Source organism: Mustela nivalis (genome assembly GCF_964662115.1).
Source record: "Mustela nivalis genome assembly, chromosome: 6".
Lineage (NCBI taxonomy): Eukaryota > Metazoa > Chordata > Mammalia > Carnivora > Mustelidae > Mustela > Mustela nivalis.
Window position 1 is genome coordinate 112,167,656 of NC_139025.1, and position 20,834 is coordinate 112,188,489.

General features: G+C 42.0%; 1 protein-coding gene across 3 annotated transcripts in view; it reads right to left on the reverse strand.

Moving 5' to 3' along the window:
• Positions 1 to 431: 431 nt before the first annotated feature.
• Positions 432 to 20,834, reverse strand: part of THSD4 (thrombospondin type 1 domain containing 4) — a 556,226-nt gene continuing 535,823 nt past the window's right edge. For all 3 annotated transcript variants that reach the window (XM_082733853.1, XM_082733854.1, XM_082733855.1), the window contains 4 exons: positions 17,838 to 18,011; positions 11,007 to 11,186; positions 6,789 to 6,933; positions 432 to 1,759 (listed from right to left, as the gene is read on the reverse strand). In XM_082733853.1, the coding sequence (XP_082589979.1) occupies positions 1,617 to 1,759; positions 6,789 to 6,933; positions 11,007 to 11,186; positions 17,838 to 18,011 (642 nt within the window). In that variant the 3' untranslated portion in view covers positions 432 to 1,616. The remainder of the gene's footprint in view (positions 1,760 to 6,788; positions 6,934 to 11,006; positions 11,187 to 17,837; positions 18,012 to 20,834) is intronic.

A 20,834-nucleotide genomic window follows, 5' to 3' on the forward strand; every position in this document is an offset into this window, starting at 1 on the left:
CCCATGTTGTTCAAGAGTCAACTGTATGTGTGTGTGTGTGTCTGTGTATACATACAGAGTAGGGGTGTGTGTATACATACACACACACACACACACACACACACCCCTACTCTTTCCTTTTAATTGGCTTTTCAGATCGTTTGCCTTTCAATGTGCACTTTATCCCCCTTGTGCCCCGAGGCCCCCGGAATGCAGTTAGGTGAAGGGCACTGGGGAAGACCCAGCCACTGTGGCTGTCACTGGAGGAGCCCATTCCCCCCAAACCCCCAATAGCTAGTGGCATGAATGCAGATCTTAGGGCTGAGTCTGGGACTGTGGGATATAGGTCACGAGTCATAGTGGCGGGGGGGAGGGGGGTGGAGGCAGTGGGAGGAATGAGAAATCACAAACAGAAATCCATAAAGCAACTTGGAAAAACCAAAGGGAAACTCTTTCTAATATAAACACAGGTTTTATACTGAGACAGGTCGGTTAGACGTTCCACTGTGTGGCGCACAGCCCAGGGAAGGGGGCTGTGGGCCTGAGAGAGCCCAGAGCACGGAGACCGGACAGGTTCTGTGGCCAGAGGGCCCCTGGCGTGCAGTTCCCTAGGGGGCACATATCATTGGGGAATGAACAGAATCAGACTTGCTACCCCAAAGGCTTTTTGTGTCAAGGACAATTCCTTTAAGGAAGGGGTTTAACAAAACCTGCACAGAGTCCTGTAACCAGTATCTGTGACCTTGTCCAGGAAGACATAAACAGAAAGAAATATGGTAAAACAACGGAGTCCTACGGGGACCCTCTTGACCGCTGGCCAGAGGAAAGAATTCTAGAGCTGGGCTCTGATTGCTGAGTGGGAAATTTCTTAGTCGCTTGGTCTGAAATGAAGACCTAAGGCTTCTGGGCGGGTGAGTTGTGTGGTCAGACTCAACCCTGCCACCCAACAGGTCAATATACCGGGCAGGTCAATTCCTTAAATCAGGTCTCCGTTTCCTTGTCAGTAAAGTGGGGATAGTGATTCAGTCCCTGGCTCCCATTCTGGGGCTTTGTGAGCCGCTAACGATCTATTATCTGTGAATACACCTGCGAAATAAGAAAGCACTATTTGACAGGAGATAATTTGTGTCACAAGGCAGGAAAAAGCGTAATGTCTTCGAGCATGAAAATAGGCACCATGGGGTTGAGGTAACAGTGGGAAGCAGGTGTCTCAGCGAGGCTCCGCAGGGCTCCGGGGTGGGACCCACCTCTTGGACTCTCCAAGGGACCCCAATGTTGAAAAGGCCAGAAGCACCACGGACGAGGCAGTGCGCCATTAGGGCCCACCTGCTGACTTAGAAAGTGCTGGAAGGGGAGTTGACGGAGAGCTCCAAGCACCCCCACCGCTTAGGTTTCAGAGAGCACAGTACCACGTGCCAGGGTTCCCACGCAGGGATCCTCGGTTTAAGGCGATGCTAAAGGACAACCGTGGCTTGGCCCCAGGGCACCACATGGATGCGCTCTGCAGCAGGTGGAGTGAAGACTACGCCCGCTGGCAGCAGGGCGGGGTAGGGGAGGGTGGTACCGGGAGCCCCTGGCCCCAGGGCTCCCCGCGCCTCCCTGACCCGCTCCCCTGCTGCCACGTGGGGGCGGGGCTGTTATCTGCTCCCCAGGAAGCCCGCCTGCCTGTTGGCCACGCGGGTGCAGGAGGCACAACAGGCGGTCTTGTAGTAGTTGTAGACGCAGAGTCGCGCCTGGACCACCACGTTGCAGTTGTAGTACCTGTCCTTGCAGTTTTCATCTGCAGCAACAGAGAACAGAAAAGACCCTCTGAGCACAGCGCCAGCAGGGGCCCATGGGCGGAGAAGGCGCGCGGGGATGCGGTTTCCCTACTGGTCCTGCTTTATTACCTAAGGGAGGTGGAGGCTGGGCCAAGAGCTGCCCTTCTTCTTGTCTTTTAAACATGGTGACAGGATGAGGTATAGAGAATATAATTCAGTGCACTGTGGTCTCGCTGCTCACCCGCATAGACGCAATTTCCAGAGTTCACTCGGTGACCCCCCCCTTTCTCCTCCCTCGCAAGGTAATCAAGCCCCACATGGGGTGTTTATTATCCCCAACCCTGTCTGTATACCTGAACTGTAAACGCTGGTATCCTAATCACTAGGTGGCATTTCAACTTCAGAAAAAAAAAAACGTTTTTTTTATGCAGATTATATATATTCCTTGGCAACGCTGACTTGGCGTGATTCGTTCAGTTTACGGACTGCTCTAGGGGGAGTTCATTTTCATTACTGAATGGTACCCATCTACATTCCACAACTTAAGGATCCATTTCGCATCCACACGACAGTTTAGCTGTTTTCAGTTTTTTACTATTGCCAACGTTGCTCCTTTGCACAGCCATTACACATGCCCTCTCTGGGTCTTGCTTGGGTATAAGGTATGTAGACAACCCTACTGGCTCTCACTGGATTGCTCTCTGAAGGGGGTTGGTGCAACTATTTATATTTTTGTCAGTGGTACAGAATGCTTTTGCTTATGCTGCATGTTTTACTTTTTTTGCACACATAATCTCATGTGTATTTGCCGCCTGAGTTTCCTTTTTGGCAAATTGCTTTTCCTATCCCTTGCTAATTTAGTTGACTTAAAACAAATGATTCTTGGAAATTCTTGACATGTAATGGTCCCGATCCCCAATACGTTAGATGTGTTGCAAATATCTTCTCCACACCTGTGGCTTTTCTTTGCTTCAGTGTTACTTGTTTAAAAGAGTTTATTTTTAATATAATAGATGTTATAATAATATTTTTCTTGGTGGTTTGGTACTTGCGTTTCTCATTTACGAAATCCTTCCCTACACTAATGTGCCTATTTCCCCATATTCTCTTCTAAGAGTTAAAAAGAATTTCTCTTCACATCACCAGGAATTGTGTGTGTGTGTGTGTGTGTGTGTGTGTGTTGATAAGTAGGAATCCAATCTAGTTTTTTCCTATACAGATAAACAATCATCTCATCACCACTCCCTGAATGTTCACGTTTCCTCCCCAGACTCACACTGTTAACCTTGACCATGTATCATACACCATACCATGCTCAGATTTATTTGTGGGCACTCTGTACTGTTCCATCAGTTTGTCTATCTGTGCAATATGTCCTGATACATGAAGGATACATTTCCCAACATTGTTCGTTATCAAAATTACTTTGGCCATTATTGGGACTTTGCCCATGATCTTTTATGTAAACTTCAGACACAATCTGTCTGATTTTTCAATGGAAAGCCCTGTCTAGATTTTGAATAACATCGCTTGAATTTACAGACTAACTTGGAAAGTAACCGAATTTTACCTGCTTGCTTCTTGACATTACTGACAAATCCACTGAATACATTTATGTATCATAACATTCAGCTTCACCACATTCTTTTTAGGACGTCAGTTCTATCCTGTGTACAGTAACATAACTAACCATTTCCTTCTCCTGGTAGAAATGTAACTGCTTTCAATTTTTATGAGTTACAAGAAATTCTACTGTTCATTCATTTATTAATTCTACACAATTTACTGAGCCCTATTCTTCGTGTATATGTATATCTGTACAATTTTGAGAGGCTATCTTTAGTATATGTTTCTAGAAGTGGAGTTACTGACATACCAAATACTTTATATATTGAGCAATATTGCCAAAGTTCTCTAAAAAGATTACACTCAGTTACAAACAGGAACCTGACTTTTCCCCTCACAACTTTGCCAACAATGAATGCTATCCTGTTTTTTATAGAAAAGTTTTCTAGTCTTATGGAAAAACACAAACTGCCCTTATTTTTAAAATTTGCCTTTTTATTTACTAGTGAGGCTGGTTACCAACTCAGCCTCTTCCATAATGTTTGTTTCCACCCTTCATTCTTTATAACCCTGGACGGCTTGTCTTTTTGGTTCATAGCAAGACTGAGGAGAAGGTACGGAGGAACAGTGGTTCTTTTTGTTTTCTTTTTTCAACTAATTTGAGTGAGTTCTATGTATATCAGGGATTTAACTCAGCTTGAATGGCATTTATTTGATTCTAAGATACTATCAGTTGTAAGAGGATTTAGTAATGTCTCTTTGGAATTACATGAAAGATTATAAAAATGTATGTAGGTTAAAAAAAAAAAACTGATAACAGTCTGATTTTCTTCTTTAGCATTATAATCAAATGTGCACCTGAGCCCCGGTCACTTTCTGAGTCCATAGAGATTGTTGGGGGAGCAACTGTCTGGGATACACTTTGAGCTTTTAACTCCCACTCGCAGCCTAGACATTTTTAGTACCTTTGGCTCTGATGGTATAAACCTAAAGCATACCAAACAATACCAAGGTTTTGCTTACGATTTCTATTTTGTTAATCCCATTGTTTCCCTTTTTTCCTTAATTGACTTTTCTGTAGTTGGAAGCTAAGTAGTTTCTTTCCTTCTCCTAGAGAAGACACCATAGACAAACGGAGAAGACAGAAGCAGACTCATAAACAGTTTCTCTCACGTCATATTAGTTAGAAAACTGTTTGGCAGCCGAGTGACGGCTCTCCAGAACAGAGGAGCTGGTTATACTAATCACTCCTAGCTCTGCAAATTGTACAATCAATTCTAAGGTTCTGGTAATTTTGACTATCTTTAATTATCTTGCCCTGGCCAGAGGCGAAGAGACGACTTTATATATGTTTCTTTCCAGTGTTGCATTACAGTATACCCTTCTAAAAACTATGTACATAACAATTGGGATCCACATTTAAATCAAGTTCTAATTATTGGTGCCAATGTAAATAAGTCAATGGAGGGGACAACTAGATGGAACACGTCTGTGTGCATGAATTGTAACTTCTCTCACTATTTCCTCCTCCTGGCTCCCGGCTGGATGTTTTCTTCTTATATTGATTGTATCACATTCCAATAATGTATGTTTCACATTTTTCTCACAATTATTGCTCATTCTCCCTCTCTTTTGCTTTCTTCTTTTCTTCCAACTTGGACTATGATGTGTCTGATGGTTAATTTTATGTATCAACTTTACCCGGGATTGAGAGCCCAGATGATACATGATTTCCAGGTGTGTCTGGGAGGGTGTTTCTGGATGGGGTCAGCATTTGAACTGATGGGCCCAGTAAACCAGGTGGCCCTCCCCAGGGGAGATGGGCCTCCCTCACTCAGGGCCTCCTAAATAGAACATCAAACAGAGGAAGGAGGAATTTGCCCCTTTCCTGCCTCAGGCTTGAGCTATACATTTCATGTCATCTTCTCCTGCCCCTGGGGCTGAAATTTACACCATCAGCCCCCCCCTGGTTCTCAGGCCTTGGAGACTCAGATTGAATTACACCAGCAGGTTTCCTGAGTCGCTAGCTCGCGACTGGTAGGTTGTAGGACTTCTCTGCTTCTATGTTCGTGTGAACCAAGTTGTCATAATTCATTACCTATCTATATAATAAATTATGACAAATTAGTCATTATCTATCTATCTATCATCTACCTACTCACGTATCCATCCACCCATCCATTCTAGAGAACCTTGACTAATCCACTGTACTTAACAGGACGAAAGTTTTTAATTTCTTATGTTATGTTTTTATATTCAGCAATAAGGCCTCTGAGTTTTGTGTCTAGCTTACAAAGCCTTAACTAACCCCAAGATATATATTTTTCTGGTATTTTTTCAGTGTGTTTTCTATGCAAGGGTCTTTAATCCTTTAGGCATTTATGTTTATATATGGCATAAAGCAAGATTTAAAGTGTTTTGCTTTGTTTTTTTCAAATAGATCTTTGAATCTATTCAAAGAGGGAAGTCTCTCCTCTCCCCAATTCCTTACCATTAGGCTTTTATTAGGCACCTGGGTGGCTCAGTTGGTTAAGCCTCTGCCTTTGGCTCAGGTCATGCATGATTCCAGGGTCCTGGGATCAATCCCCACCCACATCAGGTTCTCTGGTCAGCAAGGACTTTGCTTCTCCCTCTATGTCTGCCCCTCCCCCACTGCTCATGTATGTGCATTCTCTTACTCAAATAAATAAAATTTTTAAAATTAGGCCTTTATCATAATTCACTTCCCTTGTATATCAGAATTATGTATTGTAACACTCCTACCCCTGTCTCTTCCCGACTCAGTATATACTTTTAATTTCTGTATTTTATAATGTGTTCAATATATGTAAGGCAATATATTTAAGCATTTTGTATGTTGAGCCTCATGAGCCTTCTTTTATCCTCTTTATAGAATTTTTTTTTTAACGATTTTATTCTTTAAGTAATCTCTACACCCACCATAGGGATTGAACTCATGACCCCAAGATAAAGAGCTGCATGGTTCACGGACTGAGCCAGCCAGGTGCCCCCTCTTTACAGTACTGAGTGTTCCCATCCATGAATAGTTAGTCTCTCTGTCCATTCACATTTCTTAGTATGTTCTATACCAAGTTTTTCTTATTTTAAATGATTATTTAACATTTTTCTTCTAAATAGGTTTAGACCTTTCTTACTAATTTTCTTCCTTCCACTGTTCTGCATCTACAATTCCAAGTTGAAATCTCACTACTTCAGCCTTAAAGATAATGGAACCCAATCTCTGAAATCATTACCGTTTTTATCAATTTGCGCTTAAGTTTAGAGGGTGGCTTGGATCATCACCCAGAACAGTCATCTTAAACTATGAAACTTACCACACTGAGAGTATTTTGACCCCTGGAACCCCGTGACTGTGCACAAGGTCACAGGGAGACCCAGATGGGCTTGGCATTTTGATACCAGGGAACCCGCTGGGGTTTAAGAAGGATGTACCTTCTCTCTGAGATAGGAATCCCTACTTACCAACTTCAGGGACACAGTCCTGAGGGTTACAGGATTCTTTCTCTTCTGGTTTCAACTGCGGGTCACAGAGATTGCTTATGGTCATGTCATCTGACAGGCAGCGTACTTCGCGGACCCGGAAGCCACCCTGGCAGCTCTTGGAGCACTGCATGGTGACAAAAGGGGAGAGGTGGGTTTTTGGCCGTCCGTTCGCTCAGCACACTGGAGCGGCAGATACTGGGAAATTTCAAATATCTTCACAAGCAGACTAAATACGAAAACAAACTCTCATGCATCAACCAGCGTCAACAACCATTAAGTCAGGGCCATTTGTGTCCCATCTATACCCTGCCTGAATCCACTCCACTCCACTCCACTCCACTCCTGTTTTGAGGCAAATCTAGACAACACATCACTTCTATCACATTTCAGTTTGTCACTCTAAAAGACAAAACTCTTTTCAAAAGTTAACACAACAGTTATCATTACACCTGGAAATTAACAATAGGTTTTCAAAATTATCTTCAAAATTACATTATCTTCAAAATTACCTTTGGATCATCTTTTAATCATATCAAAAATTATCTTTTGATATCTTCAAAAAAATCAAGTTATCTTCAAAAATACATTCAGAGTTCCCATTTCCACATCTCCTGTGAATCTCAAGTTTTTAATACTTTTTTTGGTTTGCTTTGTTTTGTAAATCAGGATCCACATCAGGCCCCCACATTGCAGTTGGTAAACAGACCTTTTTGGACACTTTCGAATCCACAGGTTCACCCCCTTGCCCTCCCCGCACTGCACATTGTACTTTATTGTCAGGAGGAACGGACACCTGTCCTGTAGTTGCCCATAGTCGGGATTTTGCTGACGGCATCTGCGTTGCACAGTTTAACATCATTCTCTGTTCCCTGCATTTCCTGTAAATTGGAAGTTGGGTGTAGAAGAGGCCCTCATAGGTGCAGGTTTGGTTTTTTCTGCTTCATTGGATGCATGTGGTTATCTCTGTTTTGGGGCTGTCTGCAGCCACTTATATGTCATGTCTAGATCCATTATTTCACTTGTAGCCAAAGAATAGTGGCAAAACTCTATCATTGCTGCTGCTTTTATTAGCTAGGAAACGAATATCCTCCCTGCCCCTATCCCTACCTAGATTTGCTCTCTGGTACACCCAGTGGTGCAAGTTATTTAGGAATGACAGGGTAAATGCTTGATTACTTTCCTTTATTTCCCAGTCTTCAGAACAATGAGAGAGTTTCCCTAATGGAGGATCCTCTAATTGATTTTATTATTATTATACACTTATTATAAATGGATGGGTTTAAACACATAGGATGTATTTCATTCAATCTATGGCAATTACTATCTTTACTGATGTTCACTGATGTCTCCTCAGTGGCTAGTCTGAGACCCTAATACTTGGTTCTTGAGTCCTTTGGGCAAGAGCTAAATTGTCTGTGAGAACTTCCTTGCTGCCTGGAGTAAAAAAGATACTCTAATCTAATTTGTATGTATTTGGTCCCAAACCTGGAATCAGCTCTTCTCTAAGAACTCTTGGTTGCTTTTAGGGAAGAATGGTATTTTGAAACCACACGTTGGCTGATAGACATGCCCTTCGCTACTGGGTTGGCCATTGTTTCTAGGCTCTTTCAATGGGTAAATGGGTAAAACTGGGAAATCGTTTTGTGGTTTTTTTTTTTTTTTTTAAGGATAATTTGTGAGTTCATACTGATGTTTCTAATTCAAATTCAGAAAAACAGGATTTTCACTTAAACCTCTTCTATCTCACCTGGTCGCATTCTCCTAATTTGAGAATCCTGTTTCTCATGGATACTGGGGAAAATGGAAAGACACTACCATATTATCATATAAACTATTATATATATTATCATAAAGTAAATTACTTGTTTACTTTATCACACACTATCCACCCAACTATCTCCAATTATAATTACAACACTCCCACTAGAAATATGATCCCTGCAAACAGTGTCAACATTTTCTGACAATTCTCTTGGTCCATAGGGATGGACAGTCAAATTACTGTTTTTTTGTTTTGCTTTTGTTTGTTTGTTTTTCAGTAGGCTCCACTACTGGAACCCAACCAGTAGCCTGGGTGCAGAGCCCAACCAGGGCTTTGAACTCATGACCCTGAGATCAAGACCTGAGCTGAGATCAAGATTTGGATGCCTAACAGACTGAGCCATCCACGTGCCCCAAAGTAATGCATTTTAAAGCCACCTGGCAATCGTGCCCATGTTGTCAACTGGGTATGTGGTTAGGTTAATTTGTTTCATTATATTTTCCAATTTTTAGGGGTTGCTTCTCTCAAATTTAATTTTGTTTTAGAATTATCTAAATATAATTTTACTTGGCTTGAAACTCAAATTTATAAAACGAGACATATTCAAAGAGATCTTGCTTCCATCACTGTCTTTGCTGTTGTCATAATCATTTATTTCATATTTTCTTTAGTGTATTTGTTTTCAATTTACATACAGAAAAAGTCACTTTTTGTGATGGCGCACAGTTCTTTTCCAACAAGTTCACTGAATTGTGTATTTCCTGCTGCAAATAAGATCCAAGAGTTTCGTCAAACATGCAGACACTCTTGTGGCGCCCCTCTGTAGCGAGACGCGTCCCACCCCACCCTCTGGCCATCACCGATGTGGTCTCTGCCCATGGGGTGGCCTCTTTTTCAGAATATATGAATGGGATCATACCATATATAACTTTGGGGTCTTTCTCTCACTTAGTAAAGTGCATATGAAGTTCGACCATGTCAGCTCATTTCCTTTTGTTGCTGAGTGCTCTCCTGTGGTTTGGGGTATACCACAATTTGTTTACCCACCGACCTATGGAGGCATATCTGGGTTATTTCCAGCCAGGTGTTTTGGGAGTCCCTCTCTTCTGACTGGCCTGGTGAACTCTGGCCCTTTCTACCCCCCCCAAACCGAAAGGCAAAATAATATAGTGATCTGTTCTGCATTCTCAAAGGCTGTGGCCAACATCAAAATGATTGAATTCCATTTCCCGGAAGTCGACAAAACACCTTTCAAACTCAACACCTGCTTTGTTCCCATTTTCCTCTGAGGTGTGGTTTACCCAGTGCCCAAAGGCTGTTATCACTAGAGCAGACATACAGCTTTTATACATATATTTCATAAGCAAAATCCTCTTTATCCCCTTTGCATGATTCTGAGGAAGGCTTTGGCCTCTATTCTGGCCTCACCTATGGGCCCTGCTTGATGATCCTCAGGGACAAAAGGCAGAATGAACCTTCTGCCGCCCCCTCTCGTGTCCTCGCATTGTATCACCAGCAGTGCCGCCTTAGGCAGTTTTCTATTTTAGGAATTTTTTGAAAAAAGATTTTTTTATTCTTATTTGCATCCTTTCCCATTCTGTTCCTTAATTACCTACTTCCCTAATTTTGTTCCTTAATTAACTCTTTCTCTGTCTCCTCATTTACACATTACCCTCCCCTCTCACAGAAAAGATTTCAGGGGTCTTAAGAAATATTTAATGGTTTGTAAGATTTAAGGAAAAAGAGGTAAGATGAGTGGAGCAAAAAAGAAGGTAAAAATAGGAAAGAGAGGGAAAAGCCGGGGCACACTGGCATACAAAATCCACTCTGTAAGGTCGGATCAACTCTCTCCTAGAGATGGGCCCCAATTTTGGTTCTGAGTTTCCAAGGGGCCAATTCAAAGAGAAAAACAGGATCAGTCCCATAATCTACAATCCATAATGTCTACAGGATTAGGAAAAAAGTACACACACACACAGGTGTCCGAGGCCTGACAGAAATTCCTTCAGTGAGTTTTTCGAGACCGCCGCACGACGCAGTCTTCCCAAGAGCATCCTTGGATCCCTTCAGCCATTATCTGCTGCAGCAGCATTTCTCAAAATGCAGCCCAAGGACACCGGCATCCAAGGGACCTCAAGAGCTTGTTCAAAATGCAAATTCCTCAGCTAGAGTGGACCCAGAATCTGTCTTTTCAAACAAGAGCCCAGTTGACTCTTACGCACACTGAGGTTGAGATTCATGGCTTGATGGTCTGTACAGTTTAGAGATCAAGAGGGTCCTAGCCTCCCAACAAGCAGGCTGCATTCAGAGGTGCCCTGAAAGTGACAGTCTAGAGTGGGTCACTCTGGCACACAGTAGGTGCCCTGGATGTCTCTGGGAGGAAAGCAAACGAATGATGTACTAAGGCAAGCTCTACTAAGAACACCATGACTTACCATGCTCCATTCTGTGTTAAACCATTTGGCCCCACAAGGCTTGAGGTGGCACGGTTGCTGGCTGGGGGGTTTCTCCAAGAAGGAACATTCATAGGGGTCCAGGACTTCAAAGATGTCCGCATTCTTCCTAACACAAATCACCTCCCTCTGTTGGGTCCCACTCCCACACTCGATGGAACACTGGAGAAACATCAGAAAAGGATGCATGTCACATGATGGAAAGGGGACAAGAACATCAAGGGAAGTTTATGAGGGCTTCCTATCATCAATTCAGTCAGGACGAGCCCAGGGACACCTGGAAAATGTTACTGGTTAAGATGTCACAAGAGGATGCCAGTTTTCCTGAGAGCTCTGTGTCAGGAATGGAGAGTGGGTGCCCTGAGTTATCACAGGGCCATGATGCTGGTCAGTGAGATCGTGGTGCCCTCTGTGGGAGACTGACATAATTTCTTTTAGACCACCTCTTTAGACGCCCCCTGTCCTGGCACACACAGAGGGACACATCAGCCTATCAGTCTGGTTCTTTACCAGTAGATTCTGGAACTTTTCACTGTAAAACAATGAACTATCATTCTGGTTGATCTGGAAATGAATTAATCTCTCAGAGCCCGCACACTTGTGGACGAGGGACTATATTAAAATTCTTTGGGACACCCAGAGCTGGGAGGATCCCAGATTGGGGACAATTTCCCCTATGGTGAGCCCTCCCCTCCCAACAGGTGGCCGGCAGGATGCCTTTGACTGTGGAGTCCAAGCCTCTCCCTTCCCAGCTTGGTGGCAAGCTTGGGAGTGTAGTCACACAAAGAGGGCGGTCAGACAATGAAGCTTGGGAGTGTAGTCAGACAAAGAGGGCGGTCAGACAATGACACAATGACATGTTTTGTTAGTTTACAGAAACATGATGTGTATAACTTCTCACAAATTATTCTGTTTAATATCAATTACTTTGTAAAATGTTTCCCATTCATGTCTGGTTTACTCTTAATATTTCGTGATTACAATATTTTAAGCTGTGATCCAGATATTTCTAGAAATCTTAAATAATCTACTATCTTCACAAAAGCCTCTAACAATTTCTTTAGTTGAAACCCTTAACATTAGCTTTGCTGTCCATAGACAGGAACACCGTCAAATCAAAACAGGGGAAAAAAAACCATACATATCTAAGAAGGAAAAGGTAAACCCCAAACCAATAGACTATGGTCTGTTAGTCACACAGGACTTAATAAGCTTCACCTGCAGCAATTTCCACTTGGTGCCCCTTTTTGGAAGGGGGGGGGGGTCTTCATAAGACATCTGGAGAACAAGTCTTCTTGGTTTGTTTTTCTTCTTTTCTTCCAAGTGAGTTAGTGATTGATTTGGGGGTGTATTTAGGTTTAGTCCTTTTCTTCCAAAAGCTGTGGACATGACAGCACTGAGGTAGGAGAGGGGTGACCGGCCACCAGGAAAAGGCCTGGCCTCCCCTGCAAGGGGGGTGAGAGTGTGTACTGAGGATCCAGGGGGCAGCAGGGGGAGAATGGGAGACATGGAAACTAGTCCAGACATCATCATTAAATAGCTCTGCATCTTTGGCCAAGATACTGCACTTTCCTAGGTATCCACTATCTCACTTGTAAAGTGGGGGTTTGGAAACCTGGGTTTGGAAAACCCCTGACTGCTCTGAGGGTCTGTATCTGTACTGAGTGCTTGGCAGAATAGTAGACGACAAGCCTTGACCAAAACCTGAAGCTATTTTCTGCTATTTTGACAAACCCCTAAGAGATTAGGCAGTTAAGGGAGAATGAGCACATATCTCAGACTTCCACCCTAAATGCCCAGAAATGGCAGAATACGTGCGCTAGGAACACGTGAATGGATGTGTGGGTTGGGTGTGTGTGTGAGTGTGTGTGTGTGCATGAAATAGCATTTGAAAATGGGAAAGGGCATTCATCCCTGGTGGACCAGAAATTATGGGGAATATTTGAATGGTGAACGGCAGATGGGATTAACTTGGAGCACATCATAGTTCAAAATGCAGAGAGGAGGCTGCCCAGCAGAGAAGAAGCAGTTCTAGAGCTTCAGGGAAGAAGGAATACGAAGAGCAAGAGGGAGGCCTTGGGATGGTGAGACAGTGATCAGCTGCTAAGGCACTGACCAGGAACAGCTGAGCTGGCCTGACTGGCAGGGGGACATGAAAGCATCTGCCCCTACTATCAAAGGGCAAGGAGAAGACATTTTCAGATGTTCAAGGGTTCAGAAACTTACCACTCGTGATCCTGTTACTGACTAGTGGTCTCTGATAAACTGAAAAAGAACCAGGAGCAGACACAACCAGGAAAGACACCAAGCAGAAGAGTTTGCAAGAGCTATTGTTAATAACAGATAAAGGGGCTTTGGGGGATGATGAAAATGTTCTGGAATTAGACAGTAGTGATGGTTGTTCAGTTTTGTGAATATACTAAACACCACTGCACTGTAAACTTTAAAAAAGGTGAATTATATGATATGTGAATAATATTACAATAAAAAAAACTTTGGAGGGGAGACAGCTATTTTAAAACCCAAATCAGTATTTTCTATAAAATTAATTAACATTAATATGGAGCTAGATTCAAATGATCTCAGCATCTTTTTGGAGATATTGTGGATTAAGAAAATGGAGATAAGTAAATGAAGACTTATGGCTTTTGGGGGAAAATGTGATTGCTGATAGCCTGACACAGATAGAAACATGAAAGTTTAAAACTCTGTGCTAAAAATTTGAGTGTTATCACAAAGTGAATAAAAATTGGATTTATAACTTCCAAAATGTTAAAAGGAAAAAATGGAATTAAGGAAACCTGATCTGTGCACATGTGCAGAAAGGAAAGAAGAAACAGACCAAGAAAGTTTCCTAAATAGAAACACAAATTAGGATGGCTGGGAAAAGTCCAAGCATGGAAGTGATTACAATAAATGTGAATGGTTAAAATTAAGAAACAGACTTTCAGATTGGGTAAAATTAAAGATAAAAACAGTCCTGCATGCAAAAGACATATCTTAAAAAATACATAAAAATTGACAAAGATATACCAGGTGAGAAATCAACAATGATAAATAACTGTCATATAAATTTATCAGATAAATATCTGATAAGTATCAATTATAACAAATATCAAATAAAATATAGTTCACAGAATTCATAGAAGAAAAGTGTAGAAGACAGAGATGGTATTTAACAGACATAACTATTTCCACTGAGCAGTGGTAGCAATTACATGTGTTTCTACATCTGAATAATTCCTGTAGTTGTATTCTGGTGGATCACTGATCCAAGATGAGAGTGGAAATGTTTGCTCAGATACCACTGAAAATAAATCCAGACCGACAGGCAGACAAGAGGGCTGCTCCCAATGGTCAAGACTGTGAAGGAGACCCCACAACAAAGGCAGTCTACAAGGTGAAAGTTGTAGGGAAAGTTGGCAAAATTGGCAGGGAAGAAAAAAAAAATCTGTGCATCAATTTAGGCACCAATCTAGACACTGATAAATATCTTATGAGTAGGAGTTGGGCTACTTTGGTGCCAGGTAGAGAAAAGACTCCTTAAATTTGATAGGTCTCATTCTCTGCAAGCCTCAAGAAGGCCACTGCCAGCACCTGTGCTCACAACTTCCCAAGGAAATCCCAGGGAAGGGCTCTGCTAGGTACGGTTTGGGTTCCATGTCCACCCTGGATAGTTCACTGTGACCAGGCTTGTGGGGTGTTCCGGATACCAACTACTATTCAAACCACATGGATGGAAGGAGAATTTATTTTCACTCTAGTTCCAGTACATAAGCATGCCCTTTTTCATTTTCTTTGGGGATAACATCAAATTCCCAGGGTAGGGAGGGGACAGCAGGCTCCAACATCCCTATAAATCCAGAACTAAAACCTTGTCACATTCAGTCATGTTGTGACCCTTTTGGCAACAAGGCAATAAATTCCATGTTTTGAGTGTGACAGAAACAAACACTGCCGTCCCCCAGATTCACATCACTCTCAATTCTCTGAGCAAGCCTGGGGTCAACAGGAGGTCCACAAGCAAAAAGGAGCCTGAATCTTGGTTCCTTCTCCTTTTCTGAGATTGGCAGACATTCAAGTTGATTGCACTGCTTATCTTCACCATGTGGAAGCTGTTACAATTTCCCAGAGGACTCTTCCCTTTGCCTTGTTTCTGGGGATATTTGGTATAATACAGTTTACTCTGAATTATCTTTGGGATTCGGGTCCTAGGTGTTTTGGTGCCCATAGTGATATGAAAACAGGTGGCAGACAAAACAATAAACATAGGTAACAGGGAACTAATGCGTATTAGTAGGTATTCTCATCCTCATAGTTGGATGGGGAAACAGGTTCCGAGAGGTCATGTTGCCTGCCCCAAGCCAGAAGAACTCCAGAGAAGTAGAGTGGGGACCTGCTCTCAGGTATGTCTGACTCTGATATCCACTCAGGAAGCACTGAGAGTACTTAAATTCTTTTTCTTTTTTAATTTTCAATATTTTACAATTTGTATTATAAAAAACATTCAAGGAAATTTGAGGAGAAAACATTTCCCCAGGTTGTTCACTTAAAAACCCATTCTTCAAGGGTCCTGAGATAAAGTTCATATTATTCTCATGTTCTGGTTTTCACTTCCAGTGGATCGTGTGTACTTCCTACCTCTCCCTAATTATCACTGTTGTTGTTACATCATATTTTAATGAGTTAGGATACACTGTAATATCCCTCAGTGCCCTGCTGTCATGAACACCTCGTTTAAAAAATCTTTTTTTTTCTTCTGTTAATTATTTCCTTAAGATGAATCCTCAGAAGTGGAGTGACTGGTTAAGGCAAATGAACATTTTTATGGCTCTTGACTTTTATTGCCAAATTGCTTTCCAAGGGGGTTGTATCAGCTTACAAGGACAGGGCAGTCTATTTTTTTCAGGGCCTGTTTTTAGAGCTACTTAAAAGAAATCAAATTCTGTATGGAGCCAGAGGTCCTGATAATGTGTAAATCATGACCATCAGCCAGAAAGTCCTTGGAGAACAAGTCAGCCCTGAGAGCCAAATGCTAAGGGGCCCAAGAACTCAAAATACTAACAGCAATCAGAACAGGGCAGGAAGAGGGAACAATCTTTTCCACATTTTCTTAGGGGGGCTGTGTTCAATTTTGGAATGCTGAGGAAAAAAAATCAGTTGATCAATGACATTATTTTATTAAAGTTATTCTGTATGATCTGCTCTTTGTGGGGAAAAATTGCAATTTTTCCTCTATCTGCTTCTATTCCCCCCCCCTGTTTTATTGAGCTATAATCGCCAAGTAAAATTGTGATATATTTAAAATGTACAAATGATTCAATGTACATAGGCATTATGAAGGGATTCTCACAATCAACTTAATTTACACACCCATCACCTCATATCTTCTGTGCATATGTGAGAATGCTTACGTCCTTCTCTCTTAGAAAATTTCACTGAGCCAGTATGATCAGTTGTATCACCGTGTTATATGTTAGATTCTTAGAACGTATTCATCTTATCACTGAACGTCTGTACCCTTTTACCAACCTCTCCCCATGCAACCCCCTCCAGACCCTGGCAACCGCCATTCTGCATTTCCCTGAGTCTCATTTGTTTTTCAAATTCCACATTTAAGTTATACCATGCAGTATCGGTCTTTCACTGTTTGGCCCATTTAACTTAGCATAAGGTCCTTTCATGAAGGGCAGGATTTCCTTCCTTTTTATGGTTGAATAATATTCCATTGTATATATAAATATAATATATAATATAATACAACATAACATATAATATACATAATGTGTATATGTATTTTATATATGTAGTACATATATACAACATACACACAATATACAATATACATATTTTATATAATATATACATATTATATATTATCATATATAATTATAATATAAATAATATATTATATATGTGACATTTAATACAAAATTTTATATATCATATATTTGTACATTTTATAAAATATATATTAATATATTACAGCATATGTTTATTATATATAATATATAATACATATAATATATATTAATATATATTTTATAAAATATATAAAATTATATAACCTATAAAATACATATAATTATATATAAAATTATATTATATATAATTATTATATATTATTATATATTCCATTTTATATATAGACACAATATATATACATAATGTATATATATACACCACATCTTCCTTAGGTTATCAACAGACACTTAGGCTATTTTCAGACCTTGGCTATTGTGAATAATGTTGCCATGAACATGGCAGTGCAGGCACCTCTTTGAGACAGTGGTTTTGTTTCCTTTGGATATATCCCCACAAGCAGGATTGCTGGATCACATCTATTTGGGCTTCTGACACTCAAATACAAACAAAACCAGCTTTGTTAGCGACAATAATGGCGGCGGCAGCTACAATTTATTGTGTGTTTGGGTCAGGCACTATGCTGCATTCTTCAGAGACATTACTTCATTTCTTCTAAAAACAACCTCACACAGTATGGTCATTAACAGCCTTTTACAGACGAAGAAACCATGCTGGATCATAAACTCCCTGAGGGTAGGGATATTTGTGTTGCTCGTTGACATATTCTAGGTGCTGAGATGAGCAATTAGTAGGTGCTCAAGAAACTCTGCTGACTGAGAGAGGCTCCAGAGCATAAGCATAAGGGCCATGGGGAGCACCACTGGGATTGAGACCCAGGATGCCTGAGATACACTGAGTCCGGTTTCCTGACCCACCCACCCGCCCGCACCGCAGTGTGTATGCTCGCTGACCAGGGCCAGAAGAACCCAGCCAGCTCCCGCCACTCACCTGACTCCAGCTCCCTGCAAACCACTCCACCTTGCCCGTGCAGGGCCCATTGTCACAAGGGGTGGCCTCTGCAGGCCGGTTGTTCCCACAGCCTTCCAGGGGCAGGCTGCTGATGTGGTTCGTCATGCACACCACGGAGCGTGTCCGCACTCCAGCCCCACACTCCGCTGAGCACTGCAAGACAGGAGATGGGTGCATTAGAGGGGAGGCCCCCTGCAGGCTCTGGGACCCCTTTCTAATGACATGAAGGACTTAACATCTTGTTTCCCTGCTTACTATTTCCCCTAGGAGTCCCTGACCATTTTTCACGCCCAGCCTATTCCATTATGGGACATCAGTATGGCAAACCTCCATCTTAGCTTTTCTAGGACAGTCTTCATTCCAAATATCCTGTCCCACTGTTGCGACGGATATGCTTACACTTGTCAGGCAACTTTTGCTTTTGAAAACAGATCCAGTGGCAGAAGAATGAAAGCATGAACACTTGGGCATAGGTCTACTTGCTGGTAGCTGAGTCTGGGCTGTTCTGGGGAAGCTGGGGAAGTGACGTCTGTCACCTCAACATTGCTGCCTAATAGTAAGGCAGGGGTCTCAGTCCCTGAAGGCCACAGCTGTGACAGTATTAGCAGACAGCTTCCTATAGAAAAAGAACTTGACCTGGGAACCAGACATGCCCAGGTTAATATTCCTACTAGCTGGATGGCCTGGGGCAAGGGACTCAGCCCCTTCCACCTGTGGCATGCTCATCTGGACAGCTGGCATAGGAGCACATTCCTGACAGGATTACAGGTAATGAATAATGTGGTCTGCATACAGCAGGTGCTCAGTAAATGGTATGGGGGCTTGAAATATATATCCCCACTCTAAGGTAGAGAAACTGAGGCAAGGTCTTCACTTAAAGCCACGTAACCACCAGTGATTTCTCTCCTGCAAACACACTCGGTCCTCATCTAAGGCCTACTAAACACATTCCTGAGTCATACCCCAAAGCTTTTCCATCTGTCTGAAAGAGCATTTTCCATCTATCTTGAAATGCTTTGGAATGCTGCCTTATTTTGCTTCTCTTCCTGTCTGTTCAGAACTTTCCGGATCTCTTATCTGAGTGCTCCCCAGATACCTCATGCTCACCATGTAGAACAATGCAGCACCGCCTCACCCCAACCCCATTACTACTCTTGTCCTTCCAATTTGTGCTTACATTTCTACCAGGATTCAAAAGTTGACCATTCTTTTGAGTTCTTGCTTCTGCCATCGAGCCAACCTTCCTGTCTCACAGATTCCAGTTTCACCACATTTTTCCTGTCCTGTTTCTTTCTGCCCATGGTTCCCAACACCACTGATGTTCTTCTCCTGGACTATGGTCCCAGCCCGTTGCTCAGTCTCACCACCTTTTCTAATTTGCTGGGCTTCCAGGTGCTGGGAGTGCCATGTTGAAAACCCCTTTGATGCCGTCCCAGTCCAACATGGACATCCCCACCTGGCCTTCAAGCTCTCCTATAAGACAACCTCAGTCAACCTTGGTCTTCTAGGCTAACTTCCCAATATTCTTTCCCACACAGCTCACACTGGACAGAGCTTGGGTCCTTCACTTCCTGATGGCATGAAGTGCTCATGGTGCCTTGTCCATGCTATTCCTTCTAACTGCCTCGAGCACTCTTTCTCTTCATGAGGACACATTGGAATCCATGAAGGCTCCGCTTAAAGGCCATCTCCTCTGTGAAAACTCCCTTGATTGCCGGATTCAAAAAAAGAGTATACTCTTTCCAGCCTCAGAATTCTCAAGGCATGGTTCATCTTCCTATCTTCCTGTGTGTTACATTTCTTTATGTCCTGCTTTATTTTTTCCTTTATAGAAGTAGGCTCAGTGAAGTCAGGGACTACTGAATAATCTTTACTTTCTTCTCAGGTCAACACCTTACCCATGGGCAAATCCATGAATATCAGTTAAATAAATGAACACCGACTTGGGTCCTTCCTTGCTCCTTTCTCTTCTGTTATCAGCATGTTCCACCTCTGAAAGTGGCCCTTTAGGGAACAACCAGAGCCCATTCTAAGGGTTTCTGATGGGTATTCCCTTAAAAACAGAGTCACTGTTTTTTGTTTTTAATCAATATGACTATTTTTTTTTAAATAAGCAAAAGCAATATAATTTAAAAAAAATTTGAGAAAATAAAAAAATACAACCCTGGTTCCTTAACAAAGTTTCCATTTTCATTTTTTTTTGCATTGCTACCTAGTCTTGTAAAACCATAACCCAGAAGACCAGGCAAACATTTCCATGACTACTGCTGGCTGGGCCTAACTCTTTAGGGAAGAATCTCTCTGGAACAAAGAGCCCAAAGGGGATTAGAAATGCCACCCCAAAATATGCTGCTTTGACTTATTTTGAACTGAAGGCAATTGAGAAACAACAGATCCAGGACAGGCTCTCTGCCCTTCTGCTCCCTGTCTAAAAGCAGTACATAAATTTCCACCTGGTATCAGGAAGAAGAGAACATTTTTATAATTGCCGTTGGGGATCTGATGCCAAGATGAGTTTAAAGAAATAAACTTTATGAAAATAACCCTTCTCTTCCATTAGGTTCCCCCATATATTTCTCAGCCACTTTCCTACATTTCCTACATGTAGGAAAGCCCCTTTCCTTTGTCTAGTCATTTCTTCAGAATTTATCACTCTTTGTTAAAATGGTATAGAGGTGTTCAAGCCCAACTGCTTCTTTGGGATTTTCACTTCTTTCCTATGAGGTTCCCTGTGCCACACAGAAAAATTAACATCACATAAAATGTGTTGGCTTTTCTCCTGTTAATCTTGCTTTTGTCAGTTTAATTTGCAGGCTTCTACTGCAGATCTTAAGAGGACAGAGGAAATGTTTTTTTTCTTCTCCCTCACAGGCTCACAAACCCTTTGCATGACTCTATCTGCATTGTTATTAGGAATGGGAGCCAAGGAGTCAGTCCTTTTTACAACAAAACAACAACAAAATCCTTTGTTACATT